Below are 26213 nucleotides of genomic sequence, written 5' to 3'. Positions count from 1 at the left end.
TACTGTCCCTTAATTTAGTGAGATTCTCATGAATCTCACTAATATTTTTATATTAGTAATAATTTTATTTTAGAAGCAAAATTTTCGTGGCCCACTTAACAGTTTCCATGGCCCCCAATTTTATGACTTTTACCTGTGGCCCCTCAGAAATATGGCATAGCCCCCACTGAGAACCACTGACTTAGATAATGACCTTTCCTTTTATCAGCCATGTTTAAGAACAAAATAAATCTAAGATTCTTATCAAAATACCAGAAATACAGTGCCAGTAATACACTGCACACAGTTGTTTAGCACTGGTGCACTTTGCAAATCAAACTGACTGCATAATGTATGTTTATTTATATGAAGGACCAGAAGTGGAATTGAGTCAGAAATAAGTGGGTTAGACTACTTACTGTACACACAATTTTTAAAAACTGTTTTGCCCTCTAGTGGGCATGTTGTAGCATCCTAGCAAGCAGCAATTAAAAAAAAAAGTATTAAAATTACATAAATGTGAATTTTAATATTCCTCAAGTATGATCTTCAGTTTTTTAGATCTCAACAATAATTATTTTTTAAACGGAGAAGTATAGTTACAAAGAAAAAAATTCGGTACAGCCTTGCATTCATATAAGAAATGCACTGCACATCCTTAGCAATGTTAATTTTTAAAAGGGTTCTGTTTCCCTTAAACCTTGTTTGATTCACTAGTTGGGTTTTTTTTTTTTTTTTTGATAACTTCTGTGACTGAAGATATTTGTTCTCGTTATCCATGCTAATACCACAATAAAGAATAAAATTTTGAAATAAAGTTTAATGTATTTCTTTATATGAAAAACCAGAAAAATATGTAGGCACATCACACCTCATTCTGATTTCTGACATTTTTTTTTTTTTTTAACTAAAAAAAATTGACTGGTAGCCAGAGTATCACAACGTGCCTACAAATGTTATTTTATTTTTTATGAGCTCAACACTCGGTTAAAAACTCTTTCTGTGATTTAATCACATGGCTTTATATTTTAAATTATTTTCTTTTATGTAAATTTCATTCATAATCTATCTATACTAATGCTTAAAACTGTGTGATTCAGACTTGTAAATAACAGCATGGGTGGCAATTTGCTAGCGAACATAAGTCAAGGACTGCCTATACTTGGTGAACAATGAAAATAAACTAATGATTTAACTGAAAAAGATGAAGAGCTATTTAGCAAATAATACTTACTCCTTCTAATAGACCCGTTCTAATTTCAGGACCTTTGGTATCTAAAGCAATAGCTATTGGATAATGTGGAATTTTCAACTCATCACTCAGTTTTTTTACTGCCTCACGAACATTTGTAATTGTTCCAGCATGATACTAAAATAAAAAAAACGAAAGAAAAAAAGAAATGGTGAATTATTAATTCACTGACTTATAGAGCACTCATCATAATATATATATTTTTTTATGAAAACCCCAAACACAAAAGGTATCAAAACCTATAGTACTAGTACTTAGTACCGTGCATGGGTTGAAGGAGAAGTATGGGGGGAGGGGGATGCCGGAAACTTTGCTCTAGAGAACTAAACATGGGTTTCACCACTTCCTAGATAATTATATTGTTAGAATGTCAGGATCAACTCAAGTTAGAAATTTATACGTTCAGTGAAGAGGGATCTTAAAAGAATTTAAACTGATATACCTTTAACATCTCCCCCCCCCTGTAAGTTTAATTTATTGAATATTAATAGAAAAGAAAAGGCTATACCTCCCTAACTACCCAGGGGGAACAACTGGGGTACTCCCATAGTACATCCTGGGTCTGCTGGGAAGGCTTGGTACTTTATAATGAATTGTTGATGCAGCACTACTTATGTTGAGGAAGGCAGCAGATGCTGCCAAAAGCTTCAGTTTTCAGTAGTATGGGTTTAACGCTTTTAATGCATAGTATTTTAAAGTATCATAGTAGTAAGGGTTTAACACTTTTATATGTATAGTATTTTTCAAAGTTTTATATGATTTGATAGAAAAGGCTATACCTCCCTAACTACCCAGGGGGAACAACTGTATATTTTAAATTATATTTTATAATTATATTTTAAATTATATTCATATGTATATGTCAAATTATCTACACTTTACAGTCAATTTTACTTATTTATTTTATTTATAATTTTATTTCACTTATGTTTATAAAGTTATAATTGGTCAGAGTTGGCGGCGTCAATTATGGATAGATTTCCTGACCACAGAGGCCTTTTTAGTGATCTTTGGGATACTGTCTTCAAACCTTAACAAGGGACTAAGAAACAAACTCTATTAATTCAATTATTCAAAAAATTAAACTTACAAAAAAATTGGTAAAAAAAGTGTATCAAATTGTTTGATTTCTTAATAAAAATGTATAATTACCAAATACAACACAGTATATATAGAAACCATTAAGAGGTAGGGAAACTAAATTAAGAATGTTAATTTTCTGTTAATGTAGTTATTTATTGAACTTAATTAAAAAATAAATGGGCCTCTAGGCAGCAATTTTAAATCATATATAGATCATTACATGGATAATTTGAAGCACAACAAAAAACTAGAATTGCAAGTTTTCACATAAATTAGTAAATTTTTTGAAATAAAGTTAATGAAGGAAAAATAGCCATTAAAACAGTAAAGAAAGTTGATATTTATACTTACCTAGTGGAGAGAGGTTTAACATTTAGATTACCTGTTTGCTAAGGAAACAATGAAACTACAAAATAAATATAGCAAATTGATTAATGCTGTTATTAAAGTAAAGGTAAAAGAAGATACTATTCTGCTATGAACTGAACCATCCCTATATCAAAACAAAAATAAATAAATTAAATTAAAAATAAAATTGAGAACAGAAAAGAGAAGGACCAAAGCAATACTCATGTTAAGAGGAGTTCACATCTCACTGCTTAGGAGTCTACATCTAAAGAACAAGCACTATTAAAATAATATCATAAACAAAGAGCTCACAAGTACTATCTTTTCAAAGAACAGTATTTGCTGTATTTATTTTGTAATTCAAGTTTCCTAAGTTTAATTTAATAATGATATAACCATACATTTCATTCCCCATAAACTGTTACGGCGGGTACAGATGAAACCAAATCCCCACCTCACATTCAGCTTTCTTCTTCTGTCACATTTAGTTTGAATGCTTGTCCACAGCTCGGATTATTCATTATGTTTTAATTTATTCTATCATTCAGTTTATATATTAATAACTTAATTAATTGAGCTATTTATTTAAAATTCAATTTCTTTTTATTATGATTTCTTAATTTTGGTTTGCATATTTGCATGTTTTGGATTCATCGATTGTAGGAATCAATGCTTAAATTTACATTTTGTATGTTATGTTCCCTTATTTATTCCACAAAGGGTGGTGGTGGCCATAGCATATTTTATGTTTATTTTGTTCATTTTCTTTCTTCATGTCCAGGGCATATTGGACATCCACTGATATCTTGCAGGGATAACAATCAGTGATTGAAATATGACCTTTGTTTGGAGTTTACAAGTGCTTTTGTGGTATGATTTTAGTAGTTCAATCTTTGGGAGCATGGGCATATGTCTCTTTGAGCATGGAGCCATGGTTAGGGTGAGTACTGCTTTGGTTCTTCTCTTTTCTATTCTTATTTTTATGTTTATTTTTGTTTTGATATAGGGGTTGGTTGATGGGTTCACAGGAGTAAAATAGCACCTTCCCTTACCTATAACCCTATTAAGAGCATTAATTAAATTTGTTGTATTTATTTTGTGGTCGAAGTCTTTCCTATATTTAAATTAATAAAGGAGTACTTACTTATGCAGAAAGGAAGATCTCTTTTGTAGTGATATCAAATTGAAAATACAGTGCTTCTTTCTGACTTACTGTCTGTGCTTTGTCTTTCACTGAAGAAAGACAAAGAACTTAATTAGTTGAGATAAAGACTGAAACACAACAGATTAATTTGTCTAAAAGTAGGAACCCAAATCTGGGGTTTACATGGTTATAATTTTTTTTAAATATTTGATGTTTTGAACCAGTGGTCAGTTAGCCAAGCAATGGTCCACAATTGCATTCTTAGTTGGAACTATATTTATAATGTCACATAAGGTAGTGAACTGCGGGTTCTATATACTAATTTGGAGCTTTAATAGACTAACAGATTCTGTGGGTTATGACAGCAATTTTTTTTTTGTATACAGCCTGTACATGTCTCGTTTTGTCTTATAAAAATTATACCATTGCAGATTCAGATGTGAGTTTGTATGATAATAATTATATTATTTTTTATTTATTTTTTATATATTTTATTTAATACTTGAGATCAGTAAAGGGGTATTTGATAGATGGCAACTGCCATATTTCTCTGCCTATTACTTATACATGTGGTTGCATGCTAAACCCAATAAAGAAGAGTATAATTTTTTTAAGTTATTTTGTTAACATAGTTTCAATCCATTATGTATGTACACAACTTATATCAGACTGGGATATAATACTCATCTTAATTTATGTTTTATATATTTTATATCTGCTGACGAGGCTAGTGGGAGCCAGACGTGTTCAAAGACGCTAAGTGGATTTTCTTATTTATTGATTTGAAATTATTGTTTTTCTAAAACTTTTGATTTAAATTTAGTAGTATAGCATTATTTTGTGTTTTTCTGATTAATCTCATATATTTATTCTTTACTCGGCCTAGTAACTGCATAAAAGTATCGGTAAGGGTATCGTATCCACGTGTTACGAGTTGCACTCCGCTGAACGAGAAGTTTTTTAGCTAAATTTAGCCGCTTAATTGACCAATTGATACATCAAATTATTTTCTATAAGTAGCTTATAGACCTAGTCAGGAATTTTACTTTATTCTGGATTGAGACAGAGAGATTTGGAAGTTAATTAATACTTAAGGGTCCGTCGATTTACCGTTCGTAACTTGCGCCATTCTTATACGATACAACATGATATCCCGAACTAGATAGCGTTAGTATAATATAGTACATATAGCATAGTATATAATATAATATTGTCAATTAATCAGCAAAATCTACTAATTTTGTTAAACTTCATTGTCAATTCAATTGTACTTTTAACTAAATACATATGACGACTTAGATTCCAAATAAAACAATTAATTAATACTTAACTTGGTACAGAAGTTATATAAACAAAAATCGTATATAATATTTCATACTGAAAAATATATTTAGCGTTATAACTGCGTTGGGATACAAGTTTAGGGTAATAATTTTTGTACTGAAATGGAAATTCTATTGAAATTAAATCGAAATCATGACTCAGACCAGAGCACCAAAGCAAAAGGCTCAAGCTAATGGGAATGCTGTAGCTCAGAGGAGAGCTGAGTGGGGCAGTTGCCCTCAAAATCACAGCCTTTTAAAATGCACTGCTTGCATGATGCTTGTGGAGAAATCGGGTACAGGACATGATATTACCATGGGGGATGTCTTTGTGTGCGCGCAATGCAAGGAGTGTAACGAAATCAGGCGACAACTCAGCGTTGTTATGGGCCTATATGAGAGCTTGAAGGATGATGCCCTTGAAGGATTTAAAGTGAGGGGCCCATCAAGCTCTCAGCTGCCCACACCAACGCCAGAGATTGCACTTCGTCATCACGCAACACAGCGGCAACCCCCAAGGCAGAATGCGCTGGTCCCACAGGAAGTGGTAGTTGTTGTTGACTCTATTGTCAGGGAAACGGGGAACATGCTTTGTAAAAAGGATAGGTGGAACAGAACCAGGGTATGTCTGCCAGGGGGCAAAGGTTGATGACGTTGTAGAGTGGATATCATCTTTTAAGGGCACAAAAGGTGATATAGTTGTACACGTTAGGGTAGCTAAGAATAGAAACAGGTGCATGTCTACTTGCACATACACCAATGCTAGGAGTTTAGTAAATAAATTTGATGAATTTGAGATATTGCCCAAAACATCAAAGGCAGATATTGTTGGGACAGCAGAGACGAGGTGTCACACAGATATAAGGAATGCAGAACTGGAATTTGGGAGTACAATGTCTACAGAAAGGATAGACAGGACAGTAAGGGAGGAGGGATTATGTTAATAGTTAAGAAACACATAAAATCCCAGGAAGGGAAGCCAGTCGACATCGTTGGACAGTGCAGTGTCGAGTCAATTTGGTGTGACATAAGCATTGGCAGATCAAAATTGAGAGTAGGAGTGTGCTATAGGCCTAATGACTCTGATGAGTATAATAAGAAACTGTACAGGGAAATAGAGTGGGCAAGTAAACCAGAGCATCTTATAATGGGGGATTATAATTTCCAAGATATTGACTGGAATTTGGGGGCTGGTCACTCACCACGAGCAAGGCTTTTGTGGATTTATTGGATGATTGTTTTCTACATCAGAATGTTCGAGAGGCAATTAGAGGGAGTAATACTTTAATTTGATTATCAGTAATGATTCTTCTTGCATTAAGAATCTGCAAATAAATGAACCACTAGGTGGCAGTGATCACAGTGTGCTGAGGTGGGATTTACTCAAAGAGGTAACTACCATTAGGGGTAAAGGGAAGGGTTATTGCTTTCGTAAAGGCGACTACGATGGACTGAGACAGTATTTAAATTCTATACAGTGAGACCAACTGATGATGTGACCAACAGCAAATTCAAAATGGGAAGCATTCAAAGAACTTATCTTGGAAGCTACTAGGCTTTACATACCAACTAAGAAATATTGTTCAAGGTTTAGGCCTAAATGGATGTCAGATGAGTAAATGAGGCGTATGGCAGGGAGAAAAAAAATGCATGGGATACATACAAATTAACACGTGACACTGAAGCCTAAGATAGATACAAGTTGATCTGTAATCAAGTTACAAAGGACGTTAGGCAGGCGAAGGCAGATTACGAGAAATCTTTGGCAAGGGATGCAAAGAAAAACAGCAAAGAGTTCTTTACTTATGTAAACTCTAGAAGGAAGGGGATGAATCACATTGGTCCGCTTGATATCGATGGATCAACTGTTGATGATCCTGCTCAGGTAGCTAACAAACTAAATGAATATTTTGCATCTACATTCACACATGAAGAGTTATTCAGCGAGGGGAATGCCAGAGTTGTATTCAACTCTGGCAGTAAGCTAGAGAATCTTGCAATAACTGAGAGTAAAGTGCAGGAGAAACTGTTGAAGATAAACAAAAGAAAGGCACCTGGGGTGGATGGGATCTATTCAGTTATATTAAAGGAGGCAGCAAAGGAAGTAAGCAAACCCTTAGCCATAATTATGAGAGCTTCCTTGGACTCAGGGGAGGTATCCACAGACTTGAGATATGCAAATGTGACCCCAAATCAAAGAAGGAGTATCAAAGGCTGACACAAGTAATTATAGACCTGTGAGTTTAACTTCTGTTCCAGGAAAACTAATGGAGGCATTGGTTAAAGAAGCACTGCAGGATCATCTAGACAAGACTTCAGTTATAGCTCAGACACAGCATGGTTTTGTTAAGGGGAAGTCTTTCCTAAACAATTTGATTCGATACTATGAGGCAGTCACAAAAGAACTGGATGCAGGGAATAACTTTGATAATATATAAACCTTTATCTTAGAAAGGCTTTTGATACTGTTCCACATGGAAGACTGCTGCACAAATTGGAGCAGTGTGGCATTGGAGGCAAATTGCTGCTATGGATAAAGGGGTGGTTGAGGAGGAGAAGACAGAGAGTGGTAATCAATGGACACTGCTCATCGTGGATTAATGTTATTAGTGGAGTCCCTCAGGGTTCAGTGTTGGGTCCATTATTGTTTTCTGTATTTATAAATGATATTGATGATGATATATCAAGCTTAATATCCAAGTTTGCAGACGATACAAAGGTTGGCAGGACTGTCAAAGACACTACTGATACTATAGGAATTTTGCTAGCAGGGAAAAGGAGGTGATTGTCCCTCTATATAAGGCAATGGTCAGGCCACGCCTTGAGTACTGCGTACAGGACTGGAGGCTTCATTTTAGGAAGAATGTAGATTTGCTTGAGCGTGTACAGAGAAGAACAATGCGATTGGTGAGGGGAATGAAGGGATTCTCTTACCAAGAGAGGATTAAGTTCTGCAAATTGCAGTGGCTGGAGACTAGGCACCTGCGCGGTGATCTGATTGAGGTCTATAAGGCTTTGAATGGGTTGAGCATGCTGAATTCTGATGGGATCCTTCCACTTGTTCAGATTACCAACCTACGGGGACATAAGTTCAAATTAAGAAAGGACAGATGTAGAATAGATGTGCGGAAATTTGCCTTTAGCCAGCGGGTGGTTAATTGCTGGAACAAACTTCCATCTGTCGTTGTAGAAGTTGATAGGTTAAATAAATTTAAGGAGGAACTGGACAGGCATTTGGAGGGAATGGTGTGATTTTTTTTTTTTTTTTTTTCGGCTGATGCTGCATAAGCTCCTACACTTGCTTTCTTGCATCATGTGCCACTACTACTACTACTACTACTAATATGTTGCTGCAACAGGATCTGGAAAGGTTGAGCAGATGGGCTGAGAGGTGGCAAATGAAATTTAACATTGACAAATGTAAAGTACTACATATGGGAAACAGCAACTCCAGAGCAACGTATCAACTCTGTGGTACTACACTGACAGTGGTAGAGAATGAAAAGGACCTACTGATGATGTTACCAACAGCAAATTCAAAATGGGAAGCATTCAAAGAACTTATCTTGGAAGCTACTAGGCTTTACATACCAACTAAGAAATATTGTTCAAGGTTTAGGCCAAAATGGATGTCAGATGAACTAATGAGGCATATGGCAGAGAAGAAAAATGCATGGGATACATACAAATTAACACATGACACAGAAGCCTATGATAGATACAAGTTGATATGCAACCAAGTTACAAAGGAGGTTAGGCAGGCGAAGGCAGATTACGAGAAATCCTTGGCAAGGGATGCAAAGAAAAATAGCAAAGAGTTCTTTACTTATGTAAACTCTAGAAGGAAGGGGATGAATCAGATTGGTCCACTTGATATTGATGGGTCAAGTGTTGATGATCCTGCTCAGGTAGCTAACAAACTAAATGAATATTTTGCATCGACATTCACACATGAGGAGTTATTCAGCGAGGGGAATGCCAGAGGTGTATTCAACTCTAGCAGTAAGCTACAGAATCTTGAAATAACTGGGAGTAAAGTGGAGGAGAAACTGTTGAAGATAAACACAAGAAAGGCACTCGGGTTGGATGGGATCTATCCAGTTATATTAAGGGAGGCAGCAAAGGAAGTAAGCAAACCCTTAGCCATAATTATGAGAGCTTCCTTGGACTCAGGGGAGGTACCCATAGACTGGAAATGTGTAAATGTGACCCCAATTCACAAAGGTGGATCAAAGGCTGACACAAGTAATTATAGACCTGTGAGCTTAACTTCTGTTCAGGGAAAATTAATGGAGGCACTGGTTAAAGAAGCACTGCAGGATCATTTAGACAAGACTTCAGTTATAGCTCGGACACAGCATGGTTTTGTTAAGGGGAAGTCTTGCCTGACCAATTTGATTGGATACTATGATGCAGTCACAAAAGAACTGGATGCAGGGAATAACTTTGATATTATATACTTGGATCTTAGAAAGGCTTTTGATACTGTTGCACATGGAAGACTGCTACACAAATTGGAGCAGTGTGACATTGGAGGCAAATTGCTGCTATGGATAAAGGGGTGGTTGAGGGGGAGAAGACAGAGAGTGGTAATCAATGGACACTGCTCATCATGGACTGATGTTATTAGTGGAGTCCCTCAGGGCTCAGTGTTGGGTCCATTATTGTTTTCTGTATTTATAAATGATATTGATGATGGTATATCGGGCTTAATGTCCAAGTTTGCAGACGATACAAAGGTTGTCAGGGTTGTCAAGGACACTACTGACACTATGCTACTGCAACAGGATCTGGAAAGGTTGAGCAGATGGGCTGAGAGGTGGCAAATGAAGTTTAACATTGACAAATGTAAAGTACTACACATGGGAAACAGCAACCCCAGAGCAACGTATCAACTCTGTGGTACTACACTGACAGTGGTAGTGAAAGGGACTTGGGGGTTGTTGTGCAGGCAGATATGAAGTTCTCTGAGCAGTGCAGACGGGCTGCAAGAGTAGCTCATGGAGTATTGTCAATGATATACAGGAATTTTTCCAGCAGGGATAAGGAGGTGATTATTCCATTGTATAAGGCGATGGTCAGGCCACACTTAGAGTACTGTATACAGGTCTGGAGACCTCATTTCAAGAAGGATGTAGAGCTGCTGGAACGAGTACAGAGAAGGGCAACAAGATTAGTGAATGGAACAAAGGGGTGCTCTTACGAAGAAAGGCTTAAGTTTTGCAAATTACAGTGTCTGGAGACTAGGCACCAGCGAGGTGATCTGATAGAGGTGTATAAAGCCTTGAATGGTTTAAGCATGCTCAATGCTGATGGGATTCTTCCTCTAGCTCAGAAAAATCACCTGAGAGGGCATAAATTCAAATTGAGGAAAGACAGATGTAGGATAGACGTGCGGAAATTTGCCTTTAGCCAGCGGGTGGTTGGTTGGTGGAACAGACTTCCATCCCTTGTGGTGGAGGTTGATAGCTTAAATAAGTTTAAGGCTCAGCTGGACAGGTATTTTGACCGAACAGAGGGGTGAAGTGGAAGCGGGTTTTTTTTTTTTGGCTGATGCTGCATAAGCTTGCTTTCTTGCATCAAATGCATCTACTAATGCTAATGCTAATATGACCTGGGGGTAACTGTGCAGGCAGATATGAAGTTCTCTGAGCAGTGCAGACGGGTTGCAAAAGTAGCTCATGGTGTCTTATCAGTGATATACAGGAATTTTTCTAGCAGGGATAAGGAGCTGATTATTCCCTTGTATAAGGCAATGGTCAGGCCACACCTAGAGTACTATATACAGGTCTGGAGGCCTCATTTCAAGAAGCCTGTAGAGCTGCTGGAATGAGTACAGTGAAGGGCAACAAGGTTAGTGAATGGCACAAAGGGTTGCTTTTACGAAGAAAGCTTAAGTTTTGCAAATTACAGTGTCTGGAGACTAGGCACCGGCGAGGTGATCTGATAGAGGTGTATAAAGCCTTGAATGGTTTGAGCATGCTCAATGCTGATGGGATTCTGCCTCTTGCTCAGAATAATCACCTGAGAGGGCATAAATTCAAATTGAGGAAAGACAGAGGTAGGATAGTTGTCCGGAAATTTGCCTTTAGCTAGCGGGTAGTTGGTTGGTGAAACAGACTTCCATCCCTTATTGTGGAGGTTGATAGCCTAAATAAATTTAAGGCTGAGCTGGACAGGTATTTTGAACGAACGGAGGGGTGAAGTGGAAGTTTTTTTTTTTTTTTTTCTGGATGCTGCCGCCTAAGCTTGCTTTCTTGCATCATATGCCTCTGCTAATGTTAATGCTATATAAAAAATATGCAAAATCTTTTATCCAGCATGCTTGGGGATTAGGGCACTCCAGTTATTGATCGGTTATTTGAACATCTCATCAACCAAGGAAAATAACTGATGGATAACAACAGTAAACCTAAAATTTTGATATATATGAACATACACCATACTGTAACTAAGAGAAACTATGTGCAGGGTTATCAAATTACATAAAATTTTATCTTATTTTATTTAAAAAAAAGCTATCATTATTGTACCATAAATTGAAACTAAACATCACTAATAGCAATTTTTTTGCAATTCCATTTTTTCTTACTCGGTTAAAACTTCAGAGGATAAAATACAAGTTCTCAAAATTCAATTCTCACAAGCCAAATGGAATGGCCATATTGCAGGTGCCACCAAATGGTAATTATGTTAGTTTTGCATTTTACTAAGTTCCCAATTTCACATGTGACACAAAAAAAAAAAAAAAAAATCGATCACTCATTACACTGGATATGTATTTATTCATATTTTCTAATAATTAATTTTCTGTGATAAAAAAGAAATAAAAAATATTGTAATATTTAATTGTTTTAAATATATAAATCTTTTATGCCAGGAAGATCAAGATCTTTTTTACATAAAAAATCCAGACCAAAACGAGTTAATTTTTATAATATGGACTACTGTAATTGGCAATTCCCCCCCCAACTGACCCAATTCAGGTGTGTATTATATATATATATATATATATATATATACACACACTGTATATGCTAGCTATTAGAGGTTTATCATTATCTCAGTGCCAGATAACAAAATGTTTACTATCTCTGGTGCAAAGGAAAATACTTTTATTGTATTTTAATTTTTGAATAATTAATACTGTCCAATTTGTATTTTCATAGTTATATATTTGGTCTTTGTTTTATTTTATCAGGGCCTGATACATAGTTAACAGAAATGGAATGAAGCTATACTTATAATCTGTATCAACATATATCTTTGGATATCTTAGTTAAATTATATTTTATCCATTTATATAGTACCACTTTCATTTATATATTCATAACATTTGTAAATGGCATTGGATTATATTCTGTAAAATTTTGTAAGCTATCTAATCTTTTTACATTGAAGTTAAGGCTTGTGCTTAAATATATATCAACCAAGTACATGTATTACATATGATTGAAAAAGTCTTAAAAGAATGAAACCTTATGTATATCCGTAGTAGGGTCAAAGTGTCACATGTAGTCAGAATGCAGGAGTAGTAGCAACAGCTACTACTTCTTATTTATTTGTTGAATGGTATTAAATATTAGTATTAGCATTAGCAAAGGAACATGATGTAACAAAGCAAGCTTATAAAGCACAAGCCAAAAAAAAAAAAAAAAAAAACCCTTATTTCACCCATCCACTCGCTTCAAATGTTTGCAAGTTCTGTATTGAAACTATTTAAGCTATCAATTTCTACAACGACAGATGGAAGTTTTTCCACCAATCAACCACCCGCTGGCTAAAGGAAAAGTTATGCACATCTATTCTACAACCGTCTTTCCTCAATTTGAATTTATGCCCCCTCAGGTGACTATTTTGAAAAAGAGGAAGAATCCCATCCACATTGAGCATGCTGAAACCATTCAAGGCTTTATACACCTCAACCAGATCACCTCGCAGGTACCTAGTCTCCAGACACTTTGATTTGCAAAACTTAAGCCTTTCTTCATAAGAGCAACCCTTTGTTCCATTCACTAATCGTGTTGCCCTTCTCTGTACTTGTTCCAACAGCTCTACATCCTTCTTAAAATGAGGCCTCCATATACAGTACTCAAAGTGTGGCCTAACCATTCCCTTATAGTAGGTGATAATCACCTCCTTTTTCCTGTATATCATTGACAAGTACAGCTACTCTTGCAGACCGTCTGCACTGCTCAGAAAACTTCACATCTGCCTGCACAATCTACCACTGTCAGTGTGGTACCACAGAGTTGACACGTTACTCTGGGATTACGGCTTCCCATAGGTAGTACTTTACATTTATCAATGTTAAACTTCATTTGCCACCTCTCAGCCCATTTGCTCAACTTTTCTAGATCCTGTTGCAGCAATGTACTGTCATTAGTGTCATTAACAACCCTGCCAACCTTTGTATCATCTGCAAACTTGGATATTAAGCCTGATATACCATCATCAATATCATTTATAAATACAGAAAACAACAATGGACCCAACACTGAACCCTGAGGGACTCCACTAATAACATTAGACCACGAAGAGCAGTGTCCATTGACTACTACTCTCTGTCTTCTCCCAGTCAACCATCCCTTTATCCATAGCAGCAGTCTTCCTTGTGCAACAGTATCAAAGGCTTTTCTAAGAACCAAATATATGATATCTAAGTTATTTTTGCATCCACTTCCTTTGTAACTACATCATAGTATCCAATCAAATTAGTCAGACAAGACTTCCCCTTAACAAACCTATGCTGTGTCCGAGCTATAACTGAAGTCTTGTCTAGATGATCCTGCAATGCTTCTTTAACCAGTGCCTCCACTGATTTCCCTGGAACAGAAGTTAAACTAATAGGTCTGTAATTACCTGTGTCTCCCATTCATCCTCCATTGTGGATTGGGGTCAATTTGCACATCTTCAGTCCATGGTCCAGAGCTTACCTGAGTCCAGGTAAGCTCTCATATTTATGGCTAAGAGTTTGCTTACTTCCTTTGCTGCCTTCTCTAATATAACTGGATAAATTCATCCACCGCAGGTGCCTTTCTTGTGTTTATCTTCAACAATTTCTCCACCACTTTACTCTTAAGTTATTACAAGATTATCTAGCTTACTGCAAGAGTTGAATACACCTCTGGCATTCCCCTTCCTGAATAACTTCTCATGTGTGAATGTCGATGCAAAATATTCATTTAGTTTGTTAGCTACCTGAGTTTAGTTTAAAGTTAAACTAAAGTTAAACAGTTGAACCATCGATATCAAGTGGACCAATCTGATTCATTCCCTTCCTTCTAGAGTTTACATAAGTAAAGAACTCTTTGCTGTTTTTCTTTGTATCCTTTGCCAAAGATTTCTTGTAATCTGCCTTTGCCTGACTAACCTCCTTTGTAACTTGGTTACAGAACAGCTTATATCTATCATAGGCTTCTCTGTCACATGTTAATTTATATGTATCCCATGCATTTTTCTTCTCTGTCACATGTCTAATTAATTCATCTGACTTCCATTTAGGCCTAATTCTTCAACAATATTTCTTTGTTGGTATGAAAAGCCTAGTAGCGTCCAAGATTAATTCTTTGAATGCTTCCAATTTTGAATTTCCTATTGGTTCCACCATATCGAATTTAAATACCGTCTAAGACCACCATAGTCACCTTTACGAAAGCAAAAACCCTTCCCTTTACCCTTGATGGTAGTTATCTCTTTGAGTTATCCCAGGGGCTCACATCTGGTTTGTATGGGCTTAGCACACCCAGGGTACTGAGCTGGATATCATCATTTTTTTTTTTCTTGGTGATTCCCTTCTGCTTCTCTCTCTCTCTCTCTCTCTCTCTCTCTCTCTCTCTCTCTCTCTCTCTCTCTCTGGGTAATTCAGAAAAAAAATTTTTATGGCTGGTGCAGCATAAGCCTCAGACTTCATTGCACCATATGGCTAATAATAATAATAATAAATCCCACTTCAGCACACTCTGATCACTGCCACCTAGTGGTTCCTTTATCTGCAGACTCTTGAAGCATATATATGGATTAAATCTATATACAATGGAATAAGTCTTAAGAAAATGAAATCTTCTATATATCCCCAGTAGGGGATATATGAAGTTTCAAGTGTGTTATAGATGGAAGAAATTACAATTTGCCCTCCTGTTGGTATCGTTACTATGTGAGAGTATATTGTTTTTGTTATTTGGTTTTTAGGAGCATTAGCAACTAGGGCCATATTGCTCCAGGGATAGGCGGTGGCCATTCTCTGACATTTCCGCATCCTCCGTATTTGGTGGTCACTGGCTCGAATCCCAGTCTAATCAAGAAGTGTGTGCTATGCACTGCAGCTCCTGCCCACCTCTCTATGGAGGCGCCTGCGAGAATATAGCAAAGGTAACGAGAGTAGCCTTGTGCAGGCGACGTTTTTACTACCCCTGGAAATAGAGAAGTTTTTTATATTTTATAAGCTTAAATTGGCATATTAACTTATTTTCTAAATTAGCTTCATATTCCTAGTTACGATACTTAGTTTAAAGTTAAACTTAGATAGAGATTTTGTAGGTTATTGCTTAGTATCGGTGAGGGTATCCAATCCACTTGTCACAAGTTTTACACCCCCGCTAAACAAGATATTTTTTCGCCATATTTAGCCGTTTTATTGATCAACTGTTATATTAAATTATTTTCTATAAGAAGCTTATACACCTAGTCAAGATCCTTGGTTTATTCTGAATTGAGACAGCGAGATTTTGGAAGTTAATTAATACTTAAGTGTCCGTAGATTTACCGCTCGTAACTTCCCACCATTGTTATATGATACAATGTTATATGCCGAACTAGATAGCATTAGCTTAGTACAGTATAGCATATTATATAATATTGTCAATTAATTAATAAAATCTATTAATCTTGTTAAACTTCACTGTCAATTAAATACATATAACGACTTAGATTTAACATATTGAACACAATTAATTAACACATAACTTGATACGGAAGTTATATAAATGGAACTCGTAGATTGCACTCGATACTGAAAAATATATAAAGATATATAGTGTTATAACTATGTTTGGTTACAAGTTTAGGTTTATTATTTTGTACTGAAATTTTATTGAAATTAAATCGAAATCATCACTAAAACCAGAGCAGCAAAGCAAAAGGCATAAGCTAATGGGAGTGCTGTGGCTCAGGGGAGAACTGAGGGGGGGCAGTTGCCATCGGAATCACAGCCTTTTAAAATGCACTGCTTGCTTGTTGTTTGTGGAGCAATCGGGTACAGGACATGATATTGCCAAGGAGGATGTCTTTGTGATGTAAGAAGTGTAAGGAAATCAGGTGACAACTCAGTGTTGTTATGGGCCTATATGAGAGCTGCTATCGGAAAACTGCTAGTTTTGGGGGGGAGGGATACAAGGACTAATAGATTAACAGTAGCCACTGGCAGAGGTGAAAGTGATTCTTGCACTGCTTCTACTGGAATGAGCAGCAGCCTGGAAAACAAAATGCAGGGTACTTCAGAGACCAGAGACTGCTGGGAGACATTGCGGTACAAGTAAACACATGGGTTGTGTTAGGGTAGCTAAGAACAGGAACAGGTGTATGTATACTTGCATGTACCAACGCTAGGAGACTGGTAAATAAATTTGATGAATTGGAGGTATTGCTCAAAACATCACAGGCAGATATTGTTGGGATATCAGAGACGTGGTGCACACAGATATAAGGAATGCAGAACTGAAATTTGGGGAGTACAATGTGTACAGAAAGAATGGACAGGATAGGGAGGTAGGAGTGGTTATGCTATTAGTTAAGAAACACATAAAATCCAAAGAAGTGAAGCCAGTCGACATCGCTGGACAGTGCTGTATCGAGTCAGTTTGGTGTGACATAAGCATTGGGAGATCAAAATTGACAGTAGGAGTGTGCTAAGGCCTAATGACTCTCATGAGTATAATAAAAAACTGCACATGGAAATAGAGTGAGGTAGGTACATCAGAGAGTCTTATAATGGGGCATTTTAATTTCCCAGATATTGACTGGAATTTGTGGGTTGGTCACTCACACACTAGCAAGGCTTTTGTGAATATACTGGATGATTGCTTTCTACATCAGCATGTTCGGGGGTGAACTAGAGGGAGTAATACTCTTGATCTGATTATCAGTAGTGATTCTTCATGCATTAAGAATCCGTAGATAAAGGAACCACTAGGTGGCAGTGATCACATTGTGCTGAAGTGGGATTTACTCAAAGAGGTAACTACCATCAGGAGTAAAGGGAAGGGTTTTTGCTTCCGTAAAGGTGAAGACGATGGTCTGAGACAGTATTTAAATTCTATACAGTGGGACCAACTGATGATGTTACCAACAGCAAATTCAAAATGGGAAGCATTCAAAGAATTTATCTTGGAAGCTACTAGGCTTTACATACCAACTAAGAAATATTGCTCAAGGTTTAGGCCTAAATGGATGTCAGATGAACTAATGAGACATATGGCAGAGAAGAAATAAATGTGTGACATGGAAGCATATGATAGATATAAACTGGTCTGTAACCAAGTCACAAAGGAGTTTAGGCAGGCAAAGGCAGATTATGAGAAATCTTTGGCAAAGGATGCAAAGAAACACAAAAAAGATTTCTCTACCTATGTAAACTCTAGAAGGAAAGGGATGAATCAGATTGGTCCACTGGATATTGATAGTTCAACTGTTGTTGATCCTGCTCAGGTGGCTAACAAACTAAATGAGTTTTTTGCATCTACATTGACACATGAGGAGTTATTCAGGAAGGGGAATGCCAGAGGTGAAGTAAACTCTTGCAGTGAGCTGGATGATTTTGTAATAACTGAGAGGAAAGTGCAGGAGAAATTGTTGAGGTAAACATAAAAAAGGCACCCGTGGTCGATGGAATCTATCCAGTTACATTAAAGGAGGCAGTAAAGGAAGTAAGCAAACCCTTAGCCATAATTATGAGAGCTTCTTTGGAGTCAGGGGAGTACCCATCGACTGGAGATGTGCAAATGTGACCCCAATTCACAAAGGAGGATCAAAGGCTGACACAAGTAATTATAGACCTGTGAGTTTAACTTCTGTTCCGGGAAAATTAATGGAGGCACTGCAGGATCATCTAGACAAGACTTCAGTTATAGCTCGGACACAGCATAGTTTTGTTAAGGGAAAGTCTTGCCTGACCAATTTGATTGGATACTATGATGCAGTCACAAAAGAACTGGATGCAGGGAATAACTTTGATAATATATAAACCTTTATCTTAGAAAGGCTTTTGATACTGTTCCACATGGAAGACTGCTGCACAAATTGGAGCAGTGTGGCATTGGAGGCAAATTGCTGCTATGGATAAAGGGGTGGTTGAGGAGGAGAAGACAGAGAGTGGTAATCAATGGACACTGCTCATCGTGGATTAATGTTATTAGTGGAGTCCCTCAGGGTTCAGTGTTGGGTCCATTATTGTTTTCTGTATTTATAAATGATATTGATGATGATATATCAAGCTTAATATCCAAGTTTGCAGACGATACAAAGGTTGGCAGGACTGTCAAAGACACTACTGATACTATGTTGCTGCAACAGGATCTGGAAAGGTTGAGCAGATGGGCTGAGAGGTGGCAAATGAAATTTAACATTGACAAATGTAAAGTACTACTTATGGGAAACAGTAACCCCAGAGTAACGTATCAACTCTGTGGTACTACACTGGCAGTGGTAGAGAATGAAAATGACCTGGAGGTAATTGTGCAGGCAGGTATGAAGTTTTCTGAGGAGTGCAGATAGGCTGCAAGAGTAGCTCATGGTGTCTTGTCAATGATATGCAGGAATTTTTCTAACAGGGATAAGGAGCTGATTATTCTCTTGTATAATGCAATGGTCAGGCCACACCTTGAGTACTGTATACAGGTCTGGAGGCCTCATTTCAAGAAGGATGTAGAGCAGCTGGAACGAGATTAGTGAATGGCACAAAGGGTTGCTCTTACGAAGGAAGGCTTAAGTTTTGCAAATTACAGTTTCTGGAGACTAGGCACCGGCGAGAAGGTGTACAAAGATAGAGGTGTATAAACCCTTGAATGGTTTGAGCATGCTCAATGCTGATGGAATTCTTCCTCTTGCTCAGAATAATCACCAGAGAGGGCATAAATTCAAATTGAGGAAACACAGATGTAGGATAGATGTGCTGAAATTTGCCTTTAGCCAGCGGGTAGTTGGTTGATGGAACAAACTTCCATTCTTTGTTGTGGAAGTTGATAGCTTAAATAAATTTAAGGCTCAGCTGGACAGGTATTTCGAATGAACAGAGGAGTGAAATGGGAGTGGTTTTTTTTTTTTGGCTGATGCTGCATAAGCTTGCTTTCTTGCATCATATAACTCTACTAATGCTAATTTCAATAAAGGAAAATGTGTTTGACTGTAAGCGGAGTCTGGAAGAAGAGCACTGTGGGTGGATCATCTTGTATAAATTTGTGTATGTAAGTTAGACATGTATAACCAATTTGAAGTCTGGCAAGTATCAGTTCTCATCTATTTCAAAGAAAACTAAATTTCTAGCACTGTAGTTCTGATTTCATTTGAAAGAGCTTGATGTTAGTTCGGTTCTGGAATATCTGTTGCCACTGATCTTTGGCTACGTTTTTAATATATTTAGTTTATAGTTTGTAAACGCAACTCTGATAGTAATATTGGTTGTACTGAGCACCTTTAGTGCAGGATCTGCACATTTCATCTGAAAGAGTTTACAGGATAGAACCATCCTGTAAACCATATGAAAGTGTCTATCCTCTGAATTGTTTCAGAAGCATCTGTATATGCCACTCAGCATACTTTGACTTAATATAACCTGGAATCCAGCATACTCTGACTGTTTTCTCCTCCAGTTTCTTGACAGTAGTCAGCACTTTCTTTAGCATGAGTTGCACAAACATGATTTGAGTTTATTTCATTACTCAAAGTGTGACCTGACCATTACGTTATACAAAGGGATAATCACCTCCTTTTCCCTACTAGCAAAGTTTCCTCTATATATCATTGACAAGACCCCATGACTTGCTCAAAACCTGATCAGAAAATTCCTATTTGACTGCACAAATACCCCCAGGTTTTTTCAAAAATATAGCATTAGCAAAGGCACATGATGCAAGAAAGGAAACTTATATAGCATCAGCAAAAAAAAAAAACTTCTCATTTAACCCATCCATCCACTCCAACTGTTTGTCTAGTTCTGCCTAGAATCTATTTAAGCTATCAACTTCTACAATGACAAATGGAAGTTTGTTCCAGGAATCAACCATCCGCTGGCTAAAGGCAAACTTCCGAACATCTATCCTACAATTGCCTTTCCTCAATTTGAATTTATGCCCCCTCAAGCGATTATTCTGAACAAGAGGGAGAATCCCATCAGCACTGAGCATGCTCAAACCATTCAAGGCTTTATATACCTCAAATCAGATCACCTCACAGATGCCTAGTCTCCAGACACTGTAATTTGTAAATCTTAAGCCTTTCTTGGTAAGAGCAACCCTTTGTTCCATCACTAATCTGGTTGAACTTCTCTGCACTCGTTCTAACAGCTCTACATCCTTCTTAAAATGAGGCCTCCAGACTTGTATACAGTATTCAAGGTTTGGCCTGACCATTGCCTTATACAAGGTTGTTTCTTATTATTATTTGGTTTTTAGGAGCATTAGCAACTAAGGCCATATTGCTCCGAGGACATGCGGTAGTCAATCCCTGACCTTTCCGCATCCTCTGTATTTGGTAGTCACGGGCTTGAACCCCGGTCTAATCAAGCGTGTGCTACGCACTGCTGCTCCTGCCTTATATAAGGTGATAATCACCTCCTAGAAACATTTCTGTATATCATTCACAAGACACCATGAGCTACTCTTGCAGACCATCTGCACTGCTCAAAAAACTACATATCTGCCTGCACAATTACCCCCAGGTCCTTTTCACTCTCTATCACTGTCAGTGTAGTACCACACATTTGATACGTTACTCTGGGGTTACTGCTTTCAATATGCAGTACTTTACATTTGTCAAAGATAAACTTCAGTTGCCACCTCTCAAGCCCATCTGGTCAACTTTTCTTGATCCTGTTGCAGCAGTGTACTGTCATTAACAACCCTGGCGACCTTCATATTGTCGTATCGTCTGCAAATTTGGATATTAAGCCTGATATACCATCATCAATATCATTAATGAATACAGAAAACAATGATGGACCCAACACTGAACCCTGGGGGGGCTCCACTAATGGCATTAGTCCGCGATGAGCAGTGTCCATTGATTACCACTCTCTGTCTTTTCCCACTCAACCATCCGTTTATCCATAGCTGCAATTTGCCTCCAATGCCGCACTGCTCCAATTTGTGCAGCAGTCTTCCATGTGCAACAGTATCAATAGCCTTTCTAAGATCTAAATATATAATATCAGAGTTATTCTCAGTATCCAGTTCTTTTGTGACTGCATCGTAGTATCCAATCAAATTGGTCAGGCAAGACTTTTCCTTAACAAAACCATGCTGTAAACCCAAAACAGTTACTATGCATCAATATTTACAGAAGAAAAACCCTTAGTGTCAATGAGAAATTATGGGAGTGAAACTGAAAAAAATGTAATTGATGATGTTGAAATTTCGCATGTTTATTTAATGAAAAAACTTTTCCGCCTACAGGCCAGTAAAACTCCTTGGGGATGATGGCATATACCCTGTAATCTTAAGGGAAGCGGCAAGTGAGTGCATGAACCATTGAGGGTAATTATGAGAGCCTCACTAGACTTGGGAATGATTCCTTTGGATTGGAAAAGTGCCAATGTATCTCCAATACATAAGAGTCGTTCTAAGTCTAGATCATTGTCTCCATGATTTTCACTACTGCTGAGGTTGGACTGACTGGGTGGTAATTTCCCACTGAAGTGGGAAATTATCGCCCAGTCGGTCTGACTTCGGTGGTGGGGAGGATCATGGAGACAATGATCAAGGATGCAGTTCAGGATCATTTAGACAGAAATGATATTCGGAAGTATACTCAGCATGGTTTTGTATAGAGAAAATTATATTTAACTAATCTGGTTAGCTATTCTGACAGGGTCACTCAAGAACTGGACTTAGGCAATAATTTTGACATTGTTTATTTTCACTTCAGCAAAGCCTTGAGGTTGTCACAGACATTCTCACAGATATGCCAGACAAGATGTACTTGCTACCTTGGGAGTCTAAAACGCTGATGGAACTGATATTCGGGTGACACTCAAGTCAAGTGGACCCAATTTCAGCGAATTCGAAATCAAAATTGAGACAAGTGTAACCTGTGCGGTTGTAGATTTTTGCCGCTCCTGGAACAGAGAAGTTTTTTCTGATTTATTTTCTGTTTTATTAGCTTAAATTGGCAAATTAACTTATTTTCTAGAGTATCTTTATATTCCTATTTACGATACTTAGTTTAAAGTAACTTAGATAGAGATTTTGTAGGTATTACTTAATATCGGAAAGGGTATCAAATCCAGGAGTTTACCGTTCGTAAATGCCGCCATTGTTATGCGATACAAAATATCTCGAAATAGATAGCATAAGCTTAATATAGTATAGTATAGTACATAATATTGTCAATTAATCAGATAATTAATCTTGTTGAACTTCACTGTCAATTAAATTGTACTTTTAACTATACATATAACGACATGGGTTACATAACATAAATAATTAGTAAAAAATAAATAATTAATACTTCACTTGATACGGAAGTTATATAAAGGGATTTCGTAGATAACACTCGATACTGAAACATAAATATAGAGTTATAACTGTGTTGGGATATAAGTTTAGGGTTTTAATTTTGTACTGAAATTGAAATTTTATTGAAATTAAATCGAAATCATGACTCAGAGCAGCAAAGCAAAAGGCTCAAGCTAATGGTAGTGCTGTGGCTCACGGGAAAACTGAGGGGGGCAGTTGCCCTCTGAATCACAGCCTATTAAAATGCACAACTTGCTTGATGTTTGTGGAGCAGTCAGGTACGGGACATGATACTGCCATGGGGGATGTCTTTGTGTGTGCGCGATGCAAGGAGTGTAAGGAAATCAGGCGACAACTCAACATTGTTATGGGTCTATATGAGAGCTTGAAGGACGGTGGATGCCCTCGAAGGATTAAAAGTGAGGGGCCCATCAAGCTCTCAGCTGCCCACACCAATGCCAGAGCTTGCACTTGGTCATCGCGCAACACAGCGGCAGCCCCCAAGTCAGAATGCGCTGGTCCCAAAGGAACTAGTAGTTGTTGGTGACTCTATTGTCAGGGAAACGGGAAACATGCTTTGTAAAAAGGATAGGTGGAATAGGACCAGGGTATGTCTGCCAGGGGCAAAGGTTGATGACATTGTAGAGCGGATATCATATTTTAAGGGCACAAAAGGGGATATAGTTGTACACGTTGGCACTAATGATATTAAGAGTAGGAAACCGGCAGAATTACATAACAAGTACAGGTCACTGTTGAAAAAAAGCCGTGAATTAGGGTTGAATTTGAAAGTGTTTGCAATGCTGCCTAGACACGATAGGAGGGAGTATATGATGAGAGCCCTGTCAGTCAATTCGGCCCTGGAAAGATTATGCAAGGCTCAAGGGGTAGAATTTTTTTCAGCCTGGTCTGTACTTGTTAACAGGAGAGACTGCTTCTACAGGGATGGGATACACTTAAATAGACAGGGTGCAAGAATGTTTGCTGATGCTATCGAGGCAGTGTTAGGTGGGTCGGAAAACTGCTACACTGGGGGGGGCAGGATATTTCAGAGACTACTGGGAATCATTGTGGTACAAGTAATCACATGGGTTGTGTTAGGGTAGCTAAGAACAGGAACAGGTGTATGTATACTTGCATGTACCAATGCTAGGAGACTGGTAAATAAATTTGATGAATTGGAGGTATTGCTCAAAACATCAAAGGCAGATAAGATATTGTTGGGATATCAGAGACGTGGTGTCACACAGATATAAAGAATGCAGAACTGGAATTTGGGGAATACAATGTCTACAGAAAGGATAGAGAGGGTAGGAAGCAAGGAGGGGTTATGCTATTAGTTAAGAAATACATAAAATACAAGGTAGTGAAGCCAGTCGACATTACTGGACAGTGCAGTGTCGAATCAGTTTGGTGTGACATAAGCAATGGGAGATCAAAATTAAGAGTAGGAGTGTGCTATAGGCCTAATGACTCTCATGAGTATAATAAGAAACTGTACGGGGAAATAGAGTGGGCGAGTAAATCAGAGAGTCTTATAATGGGGGATTTTAATTTCCCAGATGACTGGAATTTGGGGGCTGGTCACTCACACACTAGCAAGGCTTTTGTGGATTTATTGGATGATTGTTTTCTACATCAGCATGTTCGGGAGGCAACTAGAGGGAGTAATACATTTGATATGATTATCAGTAGTGATTCTTCATGCATTAAGAATCTGCAGATAAAGGAACCACTAGGTGGCGGTGATCACAGTATGCTGAAGTGGGATTTACTCAAAGAGGTAACTACCATCAGGGGTAAAGGGAAGGGTTTTTGCTTTCGTAAAGGCGACTACAATGGTTTCAGACAGTATTTAAATTCTATACAGTGGGACCAACTGATGATGTTACCAACAGCAAATTCAAAATGGGAAGCATTCAAAGAACTTATCTTGGAAGCTACTAGGCTTTACATACCAACTAAGAAATATTGTTCAAGGTTTAGGCCTAAGTGGATGTCAGATGAACTAATGAGACATATGGCAGAGAAGAAAAATGCATGGGATACATACAAATTAACACGTGACATAGAAGCCTATGATAGATACAAGTTGATCTGTAACCAAGTTACAAAGGAGGTTAGGCAGGCTAAGGCAGATTACGAGAAACCTTTTGCAAGGTATGCAAAGAAAAACAGCAAAGAGTTCTTTACTTATGTAAACTCTAGAAGGAACGGGATGAATCAGATTGGTCCACTTGATATCGATGGGTCAACTGTTGATGATCCTGCTCAGGTAGCTAACAAACGGAATGAATATTTTGCATCGACATTCACACATGAAGAGTTATTCAGCGAGGGGAATGCCAGAGGTGTATTCAACTCTGGCAGTGAGCTAGAGAATCATGTAATAACTGAGAGTAAAGTGGAGGAGAAATTGCTGAATATAAATACAAGAAAGGCACCTGGGGTGGATTGGATCTATCCAGTTATATTAAAGGAGGCAGCAAAGGAAGTAAGCAAACCCTTAGCCATAATTATGAGAGCTTCCTTGGACTCAGGGGAAGTACCCATGGACTGTAGAAGTGCAAATGTAACCCCAATTCGTAAAGGAGGATCAAAGGGCAACACAAGTAATTATAGACCTGTTAGTTTAACTTCTGTTCCCGGAAAATTAATGGAGGCACTGGTTAAAGAAGCACTGCAGGATCATCTAGACAAGACTTCAGTTACAGCTCAGACACAGCATGGTTTTGTTAAGGGGAAGTCTTGCCTGACCAATTTGATTGGATACTATGATGCAGTCACAAAAGAACTGGATGCAGGGAATAACTTTGATATTATATACTTGGATCTTAGAAAGGCTTTTGATACTGTTGCACATGGAAGACTGCTGCACAAATTGGAGCAGTGTGGCATTGGAGGCAAATTGCTGCTATGGATAAAGGGGTGGTGAGGGGGAGAAGACAGGGAGTGGTAATCAATGGACACTGCTCATCATGGGCTAATGTTATTAGTGGAGTCCCTCAGGGTTCAGTATTGGGTCCATTATTGTTTTGTGTTTATAAATGATATTGATGATGTTATATCAAGCTTACTGTCCAAGTTTTCAGATGATACGAAGGCTGGCAGGGTTGTCAAGGACACTACTGAAACTATGCTACTGCAACAGGATCTGGAAAGGTTGAGCAGATGGGCTGAGAGGTGGCAAATGAAGTTTAACATTGACAAATGTAAAGTACTACGTATGGGAAACAGAAACCCCAGAGCAACGTATCAACTCTGTGGTACTACACTGGCAGTGGTAGAGAATGAAAAGGACCTGGAGGTAATTGTGCAGGCAGATATGAAGTTCTCTGTGCAGTGCAGATGGGCTGCAA

At 37.8% G+C, this 26213-nt stretch overlaps 1 protein-coding gene across 1 annotated transcript in view; it reads right to left on the bottom strand.

The window, feature by feature from the left end:
* The window catches only part of LOC150088271 (pyruvate kinase PKM-like), a 552820-nt gene that overhangs the window by 391934 nt on the left and 134673 nt on the right, over nt 1-26213 (bottom strand). The window contains exon 4 of the mRNA XM_090369430.1: nt 1214-1348. Within this exon, the coding sequence (XP_090225556.1) occupies nt 1214-1348 (135 nt within the window). The remainder of the gene's footprint in view (nt 1-1213; nt 1349-26213) is intronic.

This window comes from Mastigoproctus giganteus, chromosome 3 (genome assembly GCF_048544385.1).
Source record: "Mastigoproctus giganteus isolate SK-2022 chromosome 3, ASM4854438v1, whole genome shotgun sequence".
NCBI lineage: Eukaryota > Metazoa > Arthropoda > Arachnida > Uropygi > Thelyphonidae > Mastigoproctus > Mastigoproctus giganteus.
This window is presented reverse-complemented; position numbering and strand designations above follow the sequence as displayed.